Source organism: Balaenoptera acutorostrata, chromosome 2 (genome assembly GCF_949987535.1).
Source record: "Balaenoptera acutorostrata chromosome 2, mBalAcu1.1, whole genome shotgun sequence".
Lineage (NCBI taxonomy): Eukaryota > Metazoa > Chordata > Mammalia > Artiodactyla > Balaenopteridae > Balaenoptera > Balaenoptera acutorostrata.
The window spans coordinates 113,224,547-113,244,512 of record NC_080065.1 but is presented as its reverse complement, the minus strand read 5'-3'; the positions used below and the strand labels follow the sequence as shown (position 1 = coordinate 113,244,512).

The 19,966-nt window shown below is 47.8% G+C and overlaps 1 protein-coding gene across 2 annotated transcripts in view; it reads left to right on the top strand.

Moving 5' to 3' along the window:
- Positions 1 to 16,722, top strand: part of MARCHF3 (membrane associated ring-CH-type finger 3) — a 152,327-nt gene extending 135,605 nt beyond the window's left edge. Inside the window, exons 4-5 of one of the 2 annotated variants that reach the window (XM_007188502.3) lie at positions 6,340 to 6,549; positions 13,287 to 16,722. In XM_007188502.3, coding sequence (XP_007188564.1) covers positions 6,340 to 6,549; positions 13,287 to 13,445 — 369 coding nt within the window. In that variant the 3' untranslated portion in view covers positions 13,446 to 16,722. The remainder of the gene's footprint in view (positions 1 to 6,339; positions 6,550 to 13,286) is intronic. The other variant, XM_007188501.2, reaches the window with a different exon arrangement.
- The last annotated feature ends 3,244 nt before the right edge of the window (positions 16,723 to 19,966 follow it).

Sequence of the window (19,966 nt, the reverse complement as noted above, 5' to 3'; positions counted from 1 at the left end):
AGCGTCACACTGCCCCTTTCACATTGCGGCTCTCCAGGAAAGCAAGACAGCTCAGTGCAGGCTGTGTTGGACTTCAAGAATAAGCCCTGTCCCAAGAAAGGCAAGCGCTTGGTAAATAACTCTGCCAAGTGTCAGATTAACAGGAGACGCTCAGGCAGATAAACATTCTGAGTAAACATTCTGAGATCTTGCCTTTTTTTTTTTCTTTTTTTTTCTACTCCATAAATTTGTTATGGTTCTATCACTTTTATCCCTTCTATCAGTTTCTTTCATTCTCATGATGGTTTCTCATTAAGGAGATTCATGGGGAAGGTTGTAATCGATCAGAGCTATTAGCCACCAGAGTGTAATCTGGTTCCAGTACAAACTGACCTGCCCGATGTCCTGTCTGCCTTGGAGATTTAAGCCGATTAACTTAGAGTCTGGGAGGCAGGATCTAATGTCCTGTAGCACTGCACCCTCTCACCCCTACCCACGCGTAAGGGATTTAACAAATTGACACTGTAATTAGAACTGAACCCACAGTTAACCCACCTTGAAAGTAACCACTAGTGCCTGGCTCACCTTGGATGTACATTTACAGCCAGTGAATGATGCTGTGTCCCTGGCAATGGAATGCTGCTTTAATTCCCTCTGCTGTCTCAGGCCCTATACTGCTGATTACGGTGGAGGTTTCTGTTTTGTTTCATTGGTTGGTTGGTTGGTTGGTTGGTTTTTGTACCTATTTCCAAGAGTAGATCAATCTCATGGTTCGGAAACAAGTCAGGTGATTGGCATGAGGTCGCCACAAAAAAGGGCAGCTCACTGCCAGGGCTTTCAGTAGCACAATCTCTGTCTGCTTTATGTTTTTGATGGAATCAGAGAACAAAAGGCAGGAAGGTGCCCTGGGCTGCCCACAGATCCCCTGGCAGCCATATGGGTGGACCTGCCAAGTGAAAGATGCCATGCAAATTAGCATTCTCAATCACAGACCTCTGCCCTTAAAATACAGCTAACCACCAAGTACAAGCTGAGGACTAAGGTCAAACTAAAGACTCTTCAAGAATGATATTTTAGCTGCAAAAGCTGTCCACAAGCAGCAGGATAAATTAATGGGTATTTTGCACCAGGGGAACCATGATAAGTAAATATTCCTTCTTGCACTGATAACACCAGTTAAGGTGCAACCTTCCTCCTCCTCCCCCCTTCATCCACCCGCTCTTCTCCCCCCCCCCTTTTTTTATTGATAATGATGATATAATAGGAGCACAGTCCTTGGAGCTAGACCACATAGATAAAAGCCAAGGCCAAACTTCTACAAGTTTTTTAACTTCTCCGAGTCTCAGTTTCCCTATCTATAAAATGGTGATGATAATAATGGTACCTCTTTCAAAGATTACTGAAGAGTAGATCAGTTACTACATGTAGCAGATAAGATAGTGCTTGGCGTATTGTAAGGTCTGAGTAAACATGTAAACTTAAGCTACTGTCATTCATTCAACCTTATGAACATTGAATGTGCTATAGATGCCAGTGACATAAAGGTAAGGGCCCACCTCAGGTCAGTGGGAAGACGGACACACCAACAAACCTGCCATTCTGCCTCAGCAGGCTCTTTACTGAATGTGTGGGAGATGAAGATGCTACTAAAGAATAGGTATAATACTCTCTATATAATAAGTATAACTGGTAAGAGAGGCAGAAGACATAGAAAAGCAAGAAATGTAATTGAACAATAATTGAGATCAACCTTTTGCCTAGTAAGAATTAAGCTAAGGGCTTCCCTGGTGGCACAGTGGTTGAGAATCTGCCTGCCAATGCAGGGAACACGGGTTCGAGCCCTGGTCTGGGAAGATCCCACATGCCGTGGGGCAACTGGGCCCGTGAGCCACAACTGCTGAGCCTGCGCGTCTGGAGCCTGTGCTCCGCAACAGGAGAGGCCGCGATAGTGAGAGGCCCGCGCACCGCGATGAGGAGTGGCCCCCGCTTGCTGCAACTAGAGAAAGCCCTCGCACAGAAACGAAGACCCAACACAGCCATAAATAAATAAAAATAAATAAATTAAAAAAAAAAAAAAGATATGGCCTCTACCTACCTTGCCAACTGTGCTTTAGGTCTCCCCCCCTTACTTGCCACGATCAACACTAAAAAAAAAACTTTCAGTTTCTGGAACCCACCATTAAAAAAAAAAAAAAGAATTAAGCTAAAATGCATGACAATGTAGCTGAGATTAAACGCCCAGAAATTGGACCTTATTGTGGTTTAGTAAAAGAATTAACATAGAACAGAACAGCAGCCTAAAAATATTGTATAAAGTTACCATGATAACATCCTGGCCAGCCAACCATTCAGTTATCTGATGTACCGATAAAACAGCAGGACTTAACGTATTCCACCAAGCTGAAAATCTGCAAAACATCTAGTGTGTGCATGTGCAGGCGTATACACACACATGCACGTACACATGCAAATGCCATTTGGTGCAGAAAGAAAACATAAATATGGATAGCAAGGAACAGAAGTGAGGCTGGTTTCAATCTCACCTCTAATACCCACTTGCAATCTATCCTTAGGTGAGTTACTAAACTCTGCTCCCCAGTGTTTGCATCTGTAAAATGGGGATAATGTTAGCACCTGCCTCACAGGGTTATTGTGAAGACTCAATGAGACATTGCATAAGACACTCCAAATAGCTAGCAGTGGCTTGCCCCAGCCTTGGCTCAGTAATAGTTTATTTTATTGCTATAGTTTGCTGTGCACTAGACACCTCCCTCCCCTGACTCCCTCCTCTCTCCCTGTCTCTCTCCCTCCCTCCCTCTCTCCCTCTGGATGCATATATATATATATATATATATATATATATATATATATATATATATTTACACAAGTAATCCATGTTCATTTTAGAAAAACAAGAATATACGTACAAAACGGAAAAAATTAAAGACCATTCTGATTCCACCACCAAGAGTAGCAACTATTTTGCTAGTATCCCTCTGGTCTTTGTCTATGTAAATTCACTACATCTATGTAAATGTCCACATGTATGTAAATACATCACTACATATACAGGATCATACTCTACATTCTGTCTAGTAGAAATCTTTTCCTGTTCAGCAATATATCATGTCAGTAAATATAAAATATACATTACCACTTCAGATTACTTTATAGTAGTCTGTTTTAAGTAAATTCCATATTGTAGTTAGACAATCCCCTATCGCTGGAAACTTGAGGCAAAATCCCATTTTCTCTGTTATAAACTCTGTTTGTATAAATATCCTGTATCAGCCTATTTGGATACTTCGGCAGAGGTTCTTACCATGGCACAGGGCGAATTTTTCCTCAACAACAGACATTACCAGTGGTCTTATTCATGGGGCCTGCATTTGTGTAGGAGATAAATTATACTTAGGGTCCTGAAGAAGTCACAGATTTTAACATAGCAGTACCTGTTTGAAGAACCTCATACCTAAGTGTGACCCAGCAGCGAACAATGCAAAGAGTAAACTGAGCCAAAGAAGAACATGTATAGTGTTAATAAGGTGCAGAATCCAGGTACTGGTGGTCATGGACATAAAAAGTGGCCTGGAAATTTTTCAGGAATATAGAAGATCAAAGAACAATTAGAAAATAGGAAACTGGGAACAAGCAATAGCAATTTCTAGTTTGCCTTTGCAATTTATTTAACATCAAACAGAGCTCAGTAGTCATCCACAATTACCTCCTTGCATTCCTGAGTCATTTCATTGAGCAATGTCAAGGGCCACATAAAGTGCTAAGTTAGTTTTAATAAAACGTACTCAGAATTCCCAAGGAACAGAAACTGGGGGGAGTCTTAGCCAATGAGGTAAGCTTGTCTGTGCACATCTGTCGCGTAGTTATTGAGAACCTACTATGTTCCAACAAGTGGGGACACAGAGAAAAGTAGGCCAGGCTCCCAGATCTGCTTCCAGGGAAAATCTAATCTGTCAGGGGGTGAGGGAGAGGGCACGGGGGGTCGGGCCGCTGCTAGGTCTGCACTGTTGTTAAAGAATCTGGACTTCTTAATGTCTTGCAATTTCAATTTTCAAATATTTTACTGACAGGACATCTGAATAAGAGTGGAGAGATTCTGATCCCCTTCTCAGTATCACCTGGAGCAGTGATTCTCCCTCGCTGATCCTCTGTAAAGTTGGGATAACAAGGCCTCATTTCTACTCTCCACTTCACAGAGATAGTGCCAGTATTTAGATAAGAAAACGTTAATAACTAAGAGCTCTTTGAATTTCTTTGAAGCTGCCCAGATGTCTGAGGTAGCACGACAACACGTAGCAGGGTTAATACTGTTTGCACTTGATCATTTTGGTATTGTATTAAGTTTTTATAATACTGCGTTTATATTCACAGACCAGTCAACTCCCCATAATCTGTGTTTTAATATGTATTCAGCTCCATTTTTGAGCTGAGGTGACTTCTTTCAGCATCTCAGCCCATTTTTAAAGTGGATTGTCACTGGAAAGGGGTAATTTAGGCATTCGGGGTCATTTACTATTCGCCTCAGGCAAACATTCAAGGGAGGGAACGTTCCAGAAAACTGTCTTCTGTGCCTTTGACCTCCCATCTCTTGTGCTCACTCCTTGAGGCCTTTGTTGGCCCTTACACATCTCTTGCCTCAACTTGCTCGCCCTCTTCGCAGCTTGTATGTCTCTTGTCTCTGCCCTGAGCTTGGCCTTCCCACTCTCTCCAGTCAGTTCCATCCACTCTTGCCTCCCCTGTCATGGTCCTTTCCCTCCCACCAGTGGTTTTGTAGGAGACGCTGTGCTGGCCCCTCAGGGTATCTGCTCAGCAGCCCTCAGCACTGCTAGACCCCGAGATGAGATGGAAGCCAGCCAGCCAGTGTCTCTCCCACCTCACCCTATCATCTGTGTGTGACCTCACTCCTTCCCTGGACTCCTTGGCCTCTGTCATTACTACAAGGGATAGTGAGATGGGAATGTCAAATTACTTGGGCACATTTCCATGCTAATCCAAAGGAAAGCCACCTGGCTTCATTACCACTATGCGCTGACACCAATAGGTAAGCATGCCATTTCCTAGAATGGATTATGGAAAACATCTCAGCAGACATTTAGCAGTCCCCCAAGTGGGAGGCCAGCAGCCCTCTTTCCCGTCCTGCAGGAATGCTCATCTCTAGTCTTTCAACAAGCTGACGTTTTCCCCACCCTTTCTGGAGTTGGTTCAGTCAAGATGGTACACAATTAAGATGTCAGAGATGGTCCTACGTAGGAGGTTCAGGGTCCTAAAACATAAGTCAGGGGCATTACAAGACTCATGGAGTCAGATGAGTGTCATTCCCCAAGACTAGCGTCAGGCTCAGTGATTGACTAGAAGGACCCACAAAGCTCTTAGAAAAGCTCTTAGACTCATGGTTATGGTTAATTACAACAGAGGGATACCAATTAAAACCAGCAAAGGGAGAAAGTGCATGGGGCAACGTCCGAGAGAAACAAGGCACAAGCTCCCAGATGTCCCCGCCAAGTAATATCACACAGATGTGCTTAATTTTTCTAGCAACAATTTGTAACAACGTATGCAAAGCGTTATCTGTCAGGGATGCTCACCCGAGCCTCAGTGTCCAGGGTGTTTATTGGGGTCAGTCACAGAAGACATGCGGCACCTGCACGAAAGACCTCAAGCCACTCAGACTCCAGCCCCTACAACAAAAATAGGTGTTCAGCATCAATCACACTGTTGGCATAAACTCTCTGCTTACACTGGCACCGTGTGGCCCGAGGCCTCAGGCGTACAAAAACGCTCTTAGGAGGCACATTATTACAAGGACTCGGAGCTCTTCTCTTAGGAGCCAGTCTTAAAAAGCAGGTCTTTCTTGGGAACGTGCAGGATTTGAGCAACCTGGGCCTGCTGAGTTAACCCTTTCCTGCACACATTCCCAGGGTCAAGACACAGGAAGGCTCTGGCACATGACAGTACTTCCTACACCTCAGTGACCTTCCAAAAATAAGGTCCTCTCTGCCTTCCACAGAGGGTCACTGTGATTCAAAATAATAATCATTGAACTCTTTTCAAAACCAGCAGGACATCTACAGCAAGGATGCTTTTATTATTATTATTATTATTATTATTACTATTCCTATCATCATAATCACTATTGTCACATTATACTCACATCATAATCACTACTGTTCATGGGACAGGGCATGGGAATGAGCCCTTAATGCTTCTGTGTGATCTCAGAACAGGTCAGAAGTGCCTTTTTCCAGATGCTGAAGACAAGGACAACCTCAGAGTAGTGTGTCTTCACTCCTCCCTGGCATTTAACCCTGTCCTTGCTTTTCTCTGTCTCCCTTCCCTTGGCAGTGGCTCAGAAATCCAGGCCCCCAGCACGAGAAGCGGACTCTGTTTGGAGACATGGTGTGCTTCTTGTTCATCACTCCTCTGGCCACCATCTCGGGCTGGCTCTGCCTACGGGGCGCCGTGGACCACCTGCACTTTAGCAGTCGGCTCGAAGCCGTCGGACTAATTGCACTCACTGTCGCACTCTTCACTATTTACCTCTTTTGGACACTAGTAAGTATGGCCCAGGGCCCGGGAGTCAGGTCGGCGGGAGCTGGCAGCCCCCCAGCTGGCACAGGCTTGCCTCTTGTCTGTAGCTCATCTCCCCAACCCGGGAGCAGACAGACCTTCAAATGCTGGCGAGAGTGTGTGATTCGGTCTACTCCCGCACGTGAATGTGTGTGTGTGTGTGTGTGTGTGTGTGTGTACGTGTATGTGCACTGCTGGGAAGAGGAGATGAAGTAAAGAAAAAGCCCCAGCTTCTGAGAGTTCCTCAAAGACATGCACCCCAGACATCCCTCTCCTCTCGTAGCCAAGGACTCCATCTGTGAGGAGGCCTGGCGTTTTCTTTCTCTCGTTTATGCTCCTCACTCTTGCCGGGATTGTGATGTATGGTGAATGATGCACTTGGCCACCGTTGCTGTCGCTGCCTGCACAGATCATGAATCCTCTGCTGGTTATTTTCTTTTTATGTCCTGACGTGGCCTAAAGTCCTTGTTGGATGTGGAGCTTCACTTCGTCTGATGATTATTCTGGGTTGGGATATTGACTCTGCTGCCCATAAAAACACTAATTCATCTAGCTGAGAAGCTGTCACTAAAGAAAAACCATTTCCCAATAAGTGTCCTGCTGTATATGAGGGGAAAATCTTTAACCCTCTCTGGTTCTTTATTGTTTTAACCCCATGATTGCTCGGGTACCAGTTGGCAGAGCCCACAAAGCACAGCATCTGCCGTCTCTCGATGCTTCCCTCTGAGACCTGCAGGGAAGAATGTCACAATCCTCTAGAAGGTTTTCAGAAACCGGGCCCCCTGCTTCCTGGCATGACTCTCCTGTGCCTGCTCATCTCTAATCCGAGCACACTCCATTGTTATTCAATATGTATTTCCTGTCTAGACTGTCCCATTCCCACACCCACAGCACAGTGTCACAGGTAGAAGCTTCTAGTGCTCACACTTGCTGCCTTGCTCTGTCTCCCGAGTCCTGCGCCACCAGCTGCCATTCCTGCCACACTGACCAACCGCAACCCCCTGCTCATCCCGTTTCCCTCTTGTCCAGCTCTTTGCCTCCTCTCAGGGGGGAATTTCAGACAATAAATGGGGGACACATTTCAGTCTCAGTGAGAGGGGCATGACATGAGCCTTGGTAAACAGGTAGTGTTCCGATGCTTGGAGCTTTATCAGAGTCCTCTGGTTAAGGTAGGCATTCTGTTCCCAGCCTAATGAAGCCCCCAAGCAAAACTCTTACTGTCTCCTTTAAATGTCTATGCTTCCAAAGTGTGTCCTGATTCATTGTGAATCAAGCAACCAGGCTGACTCAGAAGCCACAAGGACACGGTGATGGGAAGAGGGTTAAAAATAAGAAATTAGGGAATACCCTGGCTGTCCAGTGGTTAGGACTCAGAGCTTTCACTGCTGAGGGCCCACATTCAATCCCTGGTCGGGGAACTAAGATCCCACAAGCTGTGTGGCATGGCCAACAAAAAAAAATGAAAAGAAAGAAAGAAATTGTCTGTCTACTACTGTCTAACTACTGAACCACCTTGGGAAGTCATTTCACTTCGCTGAGCCTCAGTGTCCTCATCTGTAAAGTGGGAATGAGATTAATACCCATCCTGCCAACTTCCCCTGGTCTTACGAGATTGAAGTGAAAGTGCCCATGGGAAAGCGCTTTGGAAAATAATTAAGTGTAAGTTTTTACCATGTTTAGAGGTTTGCTAGTCTCTGATTTTTCTTATACAAGTGCCTAAGATGAAGGACGGATGAAGATATAGACTTAAATGCTGGGCATTCAAACCAACTTAAGGCCTTTTTGAAAATCTGCTTTGTAAAGCACACACCTAACAAGAAAGAAAAAAGAGGGGGGTGGGCAAAAGAGGGAAAGAAAAAAAGAGATTACCTAGAGAAAAAATGGATGTGATCCTATTTCATCTCTCATCCCAGGTGAAAGGAAAATTTGGGAGGGAAAGGTCCCCAGAGTGGCTCTTTCAGGAGACTGATAACATATGTCGTTCCAGAAATGCTTCCAAAAGGCAGTGCTGCATGGTAAAAAGCACATCCCTTCAGAATCCAAAGGCTCTGTGTTTAAAGCCAAGATTTAGCATCCTGATAGCTGTGTAACTTCAAACAGGTCCCTAACCTTTCTGAGCATCCTTCTCCTAATGCAAAAACTTGGGGAAACGACTGCTAACCCCTGGGCCAATGTGCTATTGTGAGGATGAGGTGGGATAACTTCGGGAACATCCATCAGAGCACCTGGCAGAGGACGGGTTTTCTTCCTCTGACTGCTGTGCTCCTGCACATCCCGCACTGCCCCCCAGCTCCCTGTAAAATGCCGAGCAGCTGGAGGGAAAGAAGGGCTCTTCTCCCCTTTGGTGTGAAAAATGCGTGGCCATAGCTCAGCAGCAGGTTATCGAATCTAGACTAACTCCTTCCCAGATAAATGCAGTACTGAGCGGCCCTAGCAAGAGCCGTAATTCAGAAGCCGACAGCACTTGGAAACTGCCCTCCAGCAGAAACCCACTGTAAACAAGCTGTCAAGCTTAAGGAGAATATGCTGTGAAAATGTCTTAGATAAACAAACACAGTGTCAGTCCCAGCCCGGCTTCTCGGAGGAGCCCTCCTGGAAGGGCCTCGCCGGGCGCTGTCAGGAGGGACCCGCACCCGTGCTGCTCGCCTACGGGTGCCTTTGGAGCTCCTTGCCTCCACCGGGGCCCAGGCTTGACGCAGACTCGGGGAGTTCTGCCTTCTGGAACCTACTGTGCGGAAACACAGGTGTCTGGGACCCAGGAGGCCAAGACCTCGACCACCTCCTCCCTGAGAGCTGGGGGTGGGGAGGGGAAAGGTGCCCCAGAAACATCACTGTGCATGTCACAAACCATATGAAGCCCGTGGACAGACCCGAGAAGAGTAGGCGAGAACTGAGTCCACATGAAGCATTTAGAAAGTGTCCACATAGGATCTGTATTAGCCCAGTATAGCGATGCCCACGTGCAGTGACCCGCAGGAGGTACCACCATCCACCACGTCGCTGATGCAACCAGTGCCCAGCCCAGAAACCAGTTAAATCACAGGATGAAATGAATGATGATCCGGCTCCTCTGGCTGACTCCCAGTCCCACGGGTATTTAATCATTTAAAAATCTCTTTACGAAGGGGGAAGCTCCCACAGAACACTGTCCCGGCAGGGCTCACTGCGGGGCGGGTCTACACACAGCCCGAGGGTGTCCAGCACGACCTGGTGTGGCTGATTCACACCCGCGCCGCCCTCTTCTCTCCCACGGTGCCATCACAGGTCAGTGAGCTGGCCCAGTTCTGGGAGGCAGCTTCCAAAGCCCTGGCCCCATCAATATGCTTCGGTCGCACCATAAACTCCCGAGAGGGCAGAATCAAAATTCGAAAGGAGATTTCCCAAAGCCTGCTGTGACTTTACAGCAAAGCTTCAGTGCGGCCCATCGCCTCCCTCAGGGAGAGGTGATGCTAATGTGCTCCAGCCCTCTGTGTGCCACGCACGTGACCGCAACTCTGTGCAGACCTTGCCCGTGACAGGAGGTTAATAAATAGCCTTTGGATGAAGACATGAAGACACTTCAAGAAACCCATCCCGGGCTTCCCTGGTGGCGCAGTGGTTGAGAATCTGCCTGCTTAATGCAGGGCACACGGGTTCGAGCCCTGGTCTGGGAAGATCCCACATGCCGCGGAGCAACTGGGCCCGTGAGCCACAGTTACTGAGCCTGCGCATCTGGAGCCTGTGCTCCGCAACAAGAGAGGCCGCGATAGTGAGAGGCCCGCGCACCGCGATGAAGAGTGGCCCCCACTTGCCACAACTAGAGAAAGCCCTCGCACAGAAACGAAGACCCAACACAGCCATAAATAAATAAATAAAAATAATTTTTTAAAAAAATGCATACTATTTTAAAAAAAAAGAAACCCATCCCATGAAGAGTAGTGTTTTTAGAATAGTGGCCCTGTGCTCTTTCTTCACCCTCTTTCTTTAAAACCTCAGAAATTTTAGAAATATCTAAATGAAGTTCCCAGCGTTACTATTGCCATAGCTTCTTCTTCCTTCATGTTGTTTATTTTTTCCTCACTGCCTCTTTATTGCTCTAAATCAAACCTGCTTTATTCCTCTTCTGTTCCACCAAGGGGAGGGAGTGTCTTGGCCCTCCTAGAGACCAAAGCCAGGACTACCCAGGGCGACTGCAAACCCATGGTCCCTCTGCCCTGTACCTACCTTCCTTTATTTTCCCTGATGCAGCGTCATCTTCATGATGCTTTCTTCTTATTGGTTGAATTTGCCTGCAGACATGGTGGTGAACAGCAGTCAGGATAGATTAATGCGTAATAAGATCTCGTTCGTTTGTCCGAACGAGCGGGCTGATTTTTGTACTTCCCGGCCAAGGAACCAGGAGACCTGCTAAGTCATGGACTCCCCACGTTCCCCTGTGCTTCACAGGCTTGAACGTACATGCGAATCACCAGGGGATCTTGTTAAAATGCACGCTCTGATTCCTTAAGTCTGGGCGGACGGAGCCCACAGGTGCGACATTCTAACAAGCTCCCAGGTGGTACGGCCTCCACGGGCACAGAGCGCAGGGCTTTCAAGGAAACAGCCCAGCCTCTCTTTTTCTTTTTGCCCCCAGTTTCCTGTATCCAAGAAGGAGTGTCACAAAGTTATCTTCTTTTCCAGATTTAACCCATCAGAAATAACAGGCCAAGAACACTAACGTGTGGCAGTGGCACTGTGCTAAGTGCTTTTTATGCATTATCTCTGATATCATTATTCACATTTTACAAATGAGGACACCGGGACTTGGAGGCAGCAAACAACCCTCCCAAAGTCGCAGAGACATCAGTAGAAGATGGGGCTTCAGCCCGGTGCGCCTGCCCGCAGCCCTCGGGCTGCTCCCTACTGCGCACAGCTGCAGCTGCTTCTGCTGCTAACTGAAGACGCCAAGCATGCGCATCCCGGGCGAAGGGACTCTTGATTTCAAATCCAGCTTTCCTGTAATATTTCCAGATTCCAGACTTCTTGTACTGCCTCAGCTCTTCATTAGTACTTGTCTGTTTGCTACCCCTTCCCTGCCCTTGGCCCTGAACAGCACGCTTTCCAGCCTGCCTCTTACATTCATGAGTAGCACCAAGCAGCAGCAGGACAGAACAGAACAGATATAAGAGAATCAAGCTTAAAAAAAAAAAAAAAAGAGAAAAAAACCTCTGTTCCACTTTGGCATGTTCAGAGCCTCTTGGAGAAAAGCACATCTGTGTGAGTTTAAAAGCTTTTATTTTCATACTCAAATGTCTCTGGCATTCAGCCTGTGGCATCTGCTTTCTAGCCTCAGAAATCTAAGTGAGTGGCCTTGGATTTCACGATCCTGCCATGAAGACAAACAAGTGCTTTCTGATCAAGGGCCTGCATTCTCCTCCACTTCCAGCAACACCGAGCTCAAACCACAGGGTCAGCCCGCTCTTTGACCAACGGAGACCCTGTACCAGTGTCAGCATGACCCACACAACCCAGGTGGTTAAACAGCCCATACCTGGATAATTTGTCACTCTCAGGTCATGGGCACCTTCCTCCCCAACACTTACCTAGTTATCTGGATATTCTCAAACTAGAACCTGCTTCCACTTTTAAAGGCAGTTTGTACATCTTCAGAAGAACAGATTATTTGAATTTCCTGAGTGGTTCATCAGTGCTTTGTGCCAGCCTTCTCCAAAGCAAACCACAGATGTAAGCATCTCATTCCAGTATATTTACACAAGAAGCAAGCACTTTGGGGGCAAGTTATGTCACAATTGATGATGAGTTTACTGCTCGTGCTGTCCTGTATCATGTAAGAGAGGCCTAAATCTAAAGCAGTGTTGCAGTTAGAAGGTACGGGATACTTAGTCACTCATCCATTCACTCGGTAAACTTAACTAAGCAGCTTCCTAAGCGCCAGACACTATGATAGGTACACAGCATGCAAAGATGAATACAACACAAGACCTTCCCTCAACATGCTTCTAGTGCAGGGTGAGAGAGAAACAGGTGCCGTGGTGTACAGGGCACTGATGCCACGCTGAGGTGGGCACAGGCACTGGCTCAGGAAGAACTCATCAGCAGAGTTGGTGCCCATGCCGAAGCTTCCCCGCTGGACGCCATGGAAGGACTGAGCTGGAGGCAATGGGGATCACCCACAGGGGCCGCCAAGTACAGTTGTTCAGTTTGTCCACAGCGCAGTACGAAGGGTGCCCTTCCTATCATACCGTGAATGGGGTCCTTCGAGTTGTGCAGTGTCCAACCTACAGAAGGGTGCGTGAAGGCCCAGCATCCCTCTCATTTAACAGAGAGAAACTTGATGACCAGAAAGGCACATTGCCTAGTCCCACAGCTGGGCAAGGGCTGGCGCCGTACCTACTCTGCCCACTGCCCCCAGCCAACTTTCTTCCCCACTGATACTTTGGGGCCCAGACCACTATCCTGAAAATAAATCCAAACTCGGGAGGAACCTCATTTCCTATTAATACTCTGATTTTACCCAGTTTGAAGAGGCACGAGGGAGACCTGCCCCTTGTTCACACGTGGGTGCTCTATGGCTGGAGCCAGTCTCCCAGCACTCAGCTGCCTGCTACAGCAGTTTCCCCCTGGCTCTTGCCCCGCTGTACTGCTGTTTGGAGCTGTTTTAAATGGCGGTGTATGTTGTTTGGATTGATAATCAGCTTCCGCTTACCTGAAACCTTCCCTTATTTTTCCTCTCCTGACCCCAGGTGTCATTTAGGTACCACTGTCGATTGTACAATGAATGGCGTCGGACCAATCAGAGGGTGATTCTCCTCATTCCAAAGTCTGTCAACGTCCCTTCTAACCAGAAGTCCTTGCTGGGCCTCCACTCTGTCAAGAGGAACTCAAAGGAGACGATTGTTTGATGTTCGTGTGTTTGGTTGGTTGCTTTGTCGTTTGGGGTTTGGAAGTTTCTGCACTGGGGCCATGCACTGAGCCACCCCGAGACCCTTCCTCGAGCCCGTGGGTCGAAGAACATCCAGAGCCATGTTATCACGTCGCCCTGAGCAACAGACTCTGCCTGAAGAAAGCAAATCGCTCTCTGACTTCAAATCATGGATGCTGCAATCATATGATATTTGCTAAGCTGCCAAACATGTTTATTTAGCAGATACTGTATGGAATTTTCTGAACACCTCTTTAACATATGAGGAAGGTTGTCCTGCTAAGGATGCAATTCAATTCTTCCTTTTTTATTACTATTTCAAATATATATATATAGATATATATATATATTAAACTTAGATGATAATCGAAGTTGAAAAGCCAATGTTAAAACTGATTTCATGGTTGGTTTGGATGGGTTTTGTTTGGGTTCGTTGGTTTGTTTCCCAGTTTCTACTGTAGATTCTTTGGGGTAATTTGATAGCTTGAGTGGTCTTTTCCATCTCTTCCATGTCCCTTACTCAAGGGGACACCGTAACAGCTGCAGGACAAGTCATATTTGAAGGATGTTTTGTACTAAACTTCATTTAATTATTCAGTTTTTAAAGGAAAAACAAGCGTGGCAACTCTCCCCACAGTGAACTGTTTATTTAAATTTCATTGAGGAGAAAAACAATTTATGGTGAGAAGCACGCTCCTTTCAACTTGTTTGGTAATGACAGCTGATAGAAGCTATTTTCTAATAATAAATATCCAGTGTGTGAAAGACAAACCCCCACTGATTGCAATACTATTTTTTTTTTAATCACAAAACCTGTGAAGTTTCCCAAAGTAGATTTGAAAAAGGAAAAAAAAAGCAAAAACAAGAAGGTTGGTGCTCCTATTCCCATTTCATTTAGCGCATGTCTTAATTCTTCATTCGCATTGAACTGGAGGATCATTAGACATTTCTAGGAACCCTGGACCTGTTTTGCATATCAATTAGCATTCCCATTGCTCTGCCAAATTTCCGGCTCGACAGGTAGATGTGGCCAAAAAAAGCCTGTCCGAGTAGTCTAAGACCCCTTTGTCTGATTTTCCAAAAAAAAAAAAAAGCCCCACGCAGTGCCTTCCCCCAACCATGAGCCAATTCTGTCACAGGCTGAAATAAGCTTTTTCCAAGGGCTCCATGTCCCTCGTTTATCCATCGCAGTGTAAAGGGTCTAGACTGCTCCCTGCCTATGTGTGTCCACGAAGCCAGGGAGCAGACATGCTGTCTGAGGAGAGCACTCGCTCAGATTGGCACTCAGGCTCCCATCCGCCCACCTGCCCACAGCCCTGCAGAGAAGGCGGAGCCCAGCTTTGGGGAATGCTTAAAATATGGATTTCTAGAACATGACCCACATTGCAGCTATCACTCCAGCATCTGCCTCATGCTCCAGGAGGTGCAAAGGAACAGGCAGTGAGGACGGTAACGATTTTTGTCTGCAGATTGATCAAGCTGATGCAGGTGTCGCCTTTGTCTGGCGAGCCCTCCGTTCACAGACCGCTCCCCGCGCTGCCCGGGGGAGAGAAACAGCTGTACTGCTCTCCGCTGCAAAACTCAGATGTGCTTTATGGCCTGTGACAATAGGTTTCCCCCCACCACGCTTCACTTCGACACTTCAATTCCAGTAATATACGTCTCAGCCCTTCTGTTTGCTCGGCCCTGCTCACCCCTCTGGGCTGTCATTAGCTGCACCACCATCAACCGTTTCTTAATTGACCTTTCTAAAATGCTGGACACCACTGGCTGCACGCAGCTGTCACACATTAAATTTCCAGAGCCAAGAGTCCAGCTTGGTTGCGTGTGAATTGCAACCCAGTAATATAGTTGACAAACGATGCCCACCCAGCCTTGGTCCCCGAGCTGTCAGGTCAACCAGCCTCTCAACGGAGTGGTGCAAACATTCATGAGAGAACCATGCCCTTTCTGCTCCGTTTTTTCCATGAATTAAGGAAGCAGTAGATTCCCAGGATCATTTCCTGCTGAGGTTGGCTGCAGAAAAACCCTGCTGTCTTGGTTCATGAGATGAGATGTAATGAAGCAAAATATCAAAAGCAGGCAGGGGGCTTCCCTGGTGGCGCAGTGGTTGAGAGTCTGCCTGCCAATGCAGAGGACACGGGTTCGAGTCCTGGACTGGGAAGATCCCACATGCCGCGGAGCAACTAGGCCCGTGAGCCATAATTACTGAGCCTGCGCATCTGGAGCCTGTGCTCCGCAGCAAGAGAGGCCGCGATAGTGAGAGGCCCGCGCACCGCGATGAGGAGTGACCCCCTCTCGCCGCAACTAGAGAGGGCCCTCGCGCAGAAACGAAGACCCAACACAGCCATAAAATAATAAAATAAAATAAAATAAAATAAAAAGCAGGCAGGTCCCTCCCTGGCAGCTTGCTGGGGCTTCCGGGCTGTGAAGGTTGGCACGGTAGTGCTGTGCCTGGGCCACGCCTCTCTCCCCCCAGTGCACACTCCCACCCTGGGAAATTAAGCAGAGTCCACGTGCAAGGAGTGGGTTGCATGTGGGGTGGTGGGCAGGACACCCTGGCAGCCAAGGGAGGCATCAATGCCTCCCTGCCCAGTGAGAGACTCTGATCTCCACAGCACCAGGGCCCATCCGGGGTTCTGAAAGCTCTTGGAGGACACTTCATCCCCTCTTGGCCCTTTAACCCTGAGGTCATTCAAGGCGGGAGAGTCCGGGGACTGCAACAGAAGCACAAGACACCAGCCAAGAGGACAGAGGCAGCGGGAGCTTCGGTCCAGGCTCTGCGTATGTCAACAAGCCACGCAGCACCTGTCCGAAGGTGGATGCATTTGCTAACCGGGGTGCTGCACGAGTTACCGGTGGTCCTGCTAGCCTCGTTCTCTCTCGCTCTCTCTGCTTCTTTCTCTTTGAAAGATCCAGAATGAAACAGGAAAAGGAGCGAGGAGGGGCAGGTAAATGATCCTACGGGTTCACTGCTTCCCTCCACCGACCCCTTTACACAGTCCTCTCCCCGCGTCCCTCGCCATATCCTGTCTGGACCATTTTTCTTGAGAATATTAGATGGAGACAAACGTGTGTCACAGTGAAGCCAGAGAGGAAAGTAACAACAGGATCAAGTGCAGGGCACTCTCACTGGCCCCTGTGTGTACTCACGTGCTTGCCTGTTTCTCTTCTGGGGAAGGACAGGAACACAGAGCGTTCACACGAATTCTCCAGCTCCTCAGAGAACTGAGCAGAAGCTCAGACGAGCTGTAAAACCCAGTTAAGGAACAATAAATGGCATGACTTGGACGTTGCGTGTATTTGTCTTTCGTGTCCAGGTCTCCCTCCCTGTGCCCCGAGCACCCAGGGTGGCCACTTGCGAGCGGCTGGGCTGTAGCCCCAGTCATTTTATTCTCAGTGGAAGTAACTCATCTGAGGACGTGGAGAAGCCAAAGGAGAAAATGGAAGTGAACCCGCAGCCTGGCTACCTGCACTGGGGCCCCAGGCGGCTGGAGGCTCCCTACCCCGGGGCCTCTCATTCCCCTCTTGGCACTGGCCTGGGCCCGGCCCGGGTCTGCCTCGCCCCAAAGCTTCACGCAGCTTACAGAGAGGCCTGGTGCGCACAAAACCTCTGTCCTCAACCTGCCCTCCCAGGGGGTGTCCTCAGGCCAAAAGGCCCAGAGGAGGAAGCAACCTGGGGAAGGGAATCGGCACATGCTTCCTCTCCGCTTTCATCCAATGTCTTCCCAGAAGCTCCCTGCAGACCAGCCACAGAGCAGGCAGCCCTCGTGCTGGATCAGAATTACAGGTTGTGATTCTGAAGGCTTAAGTGGGATGGGAAGTGGGTCAGTGGGTGGGGACGGGGTTCGGGATTATTTTAGGTAGAGAGGTTGGGACCAGGATTGGACCTGGTTGGACGCCATCCCTCCCAGCCACACACATGCAGGATCTTGCAGGCTGCCAGCCGGAGGCTTCTTGCCACGGAGGCTACAGTCAGAGAAATCGGCTCTAAATAGCGATGCCCAGGGAACTGCAGACCCTCTCCAAAATGTGTCAGTTCTGCAGAAATACACGGGCTATTAGGTTCCACAGTCCACCTTTTCTGACTTTACAAAAGTCTTAGTGTCTAGGAGTTGGCTTTGGGACATACTGCCTTCCCCTTGCTGTTGAGTTGCTCTGGGGTGAGTCTGGATCTTTGCTTCCCAGTGGGACAGAGTGGGAGAGGACCAGCTGTGAGTCAAGCTACCTGAGTTTAAATCGGGCTCTGCAGTGTCCCAGTTGGCGGTGTCCCACCTATGTAAGCCTCAGTTTCTGCCTCTGTAAAATGGGGATGATACCTACCTCAGACATTCCCTGTAAGGTTTGTAAGGTGCCCAGTAAGCAGTTCATGCATGAACATCAGAACCCTTCCCACCCCTTCCTTCCACTCGCTGTTGCTAACGTCTGGGCGATTGCCTGGGTTTTGACAAACAACTTTGATCAATGATTTGAAGGACCATAAACAGTTTTAAATCCTTTTCAAAAAGAAGAGGGATTAATTTTAAATAACACATATTTATTGAGCACACTGTGTTTGGGAGTAAAAAGAATCGTAAGAGATCCTTCTGGAGGTTGAAATGACTTGATTGAGATCTTTGAATTATGCGTGGATTTCATTTATCCTTGCATTTCCTTATACTGGAGCCTATGGGCTAATTGAGAATTCATCACAGATAAAAAATGTGCTCGTTCTGGCTCTAGCACTACAGAGGAAAACAAATATAGTCCATCAGTTGTCTGTGTTCCCAGAAATGAGGGACTCGTGAGTCACTGAGCTCATATATCTAGTGCCTTCTTGGAGGCTCTGAATTCCGGACACAAAGGCAGCAGAAGAGATGGGCTCAGGGAGGCCTGCTTCATTTTGAAAAACTTTTTTTTTTTGGATACACTTTTCACCTCCTGGGCCACAGTTACCCTATCAAGGAAATGAACAGATGGACCTATCGTAGGTTTTATTTTATCTTATTTGTGGGCACCAGGTGCGAAGAATGGAGTTACTCCTATACTTCAGTCCAGGACACAGTTTCTGTCACCGTCAGCCTCTGTAGGTCCCTGTTCTGTTTCATTCCACAAACGTGTACGTGGAGCCAAGCACTTCCCACGAGCCATGCGCTATTCAGCACTCTGAAAACGACCTCCTTTAATCCTTACAATGACCTCATCCATTGTCGCCTAACAGAACACCCCCAAATTTAGTGGGCTCACACAACCGTTGTACGGCACCTCACTGTTCCGTGGGAGGGCTAGGGCTCAGCAAGGCAGTCTGTGGGCAGTGCCTTTTCTGGTCGCACTTGTATGTCTCAGACGGTCAGACGACCCAGGTGCTTCTCCTGTGGTTTCTCTCCACATGGCATCTCAGTTAAAGGGCCCCTCTTTCCACGGCGACTCAGGGCTCCAGGAGGGAAGACGCTTCTCTCCTGCTTCCTGCCTGGGTCTGGAAGTCCCTGAGGATCACTTCCTCTGATCCTACTGGTCAAAGCAGTCACAGGCCTCTCCTCTTGATGGGAGGAGCTGCTTGCACGTGCAGGGAGGGGCAGAATTGTTTGGGGCCATCTTTGGAGATTAGCTACCAGACCCTTATTACGGATGGAGAAGCTTAACCAAAGAGGTTAAGTTATTTGCCCAAGGAAACAGCGCTAGTAAGGGGTAGAGCTGGAGTTCAGACCCAGGCTCTGGAGTCCCTGCTCTTAACTACTGTACTCTGATGCCTCTCGACTTCTAGTTTTATAATAATTTCCTCTTCATTCCTAATCTCCACTTTTATCTCCTTCCTTCATTAGTTACTCATTCTAATACATTTGACATATAAACTGACTATGGACATATCTTTACAAAACATATTGTTTTGTGAGTATATGTCTTAATTTACATAAAAGTGATTATGCTGTAAATCTCGTTCTTTTCCCCCACCCCCCTCCCACCTTAGCACTATGTTTTTTTTTTTAATTAATTAATTAATTAATTTATTTATTTATTTATGGCTGTGTTGGGTCTTCGTTTCTGTGCGAGGGCTTTCTCTAGTTGCGGCAAGCGGGGGCCACTCTTCATCGCGGTGCGCTGGCCTCTCACTATCGCGGCCTCTTTTGTTGCGGATCACAGGCTCCAGATGCGCAGGCTCAGTAATTGTGGCTCACGGGCCTAGTTGCTCCGTGGCATGTGGGATCTTCCCAGACCAGGGCTCGAACCCGTGTCCCCTGCATTGGCAGGCAGATTCTCAACCACTGCACCACCAGGGAAGCCCCAGCACTATGTTTTTAAGATTTGTCTGCATGTGCATCTAGTTTATTGCTTCCAATGACTGCTTGGAATTCCATTTCCTTTTCCATTCCCTTCATGTTACCTCCAACTCCCTGCCGCATCCAACAGTGCTGTGATGGACATCCTCTTACCTGTCTCCTTTAAAGTCCCGTTGGAGGGTTCCTCTGCTCTGGTCGGTGGGAATGCTGGGCTATAGGATGTTGACATGTTTAATTGCACTAT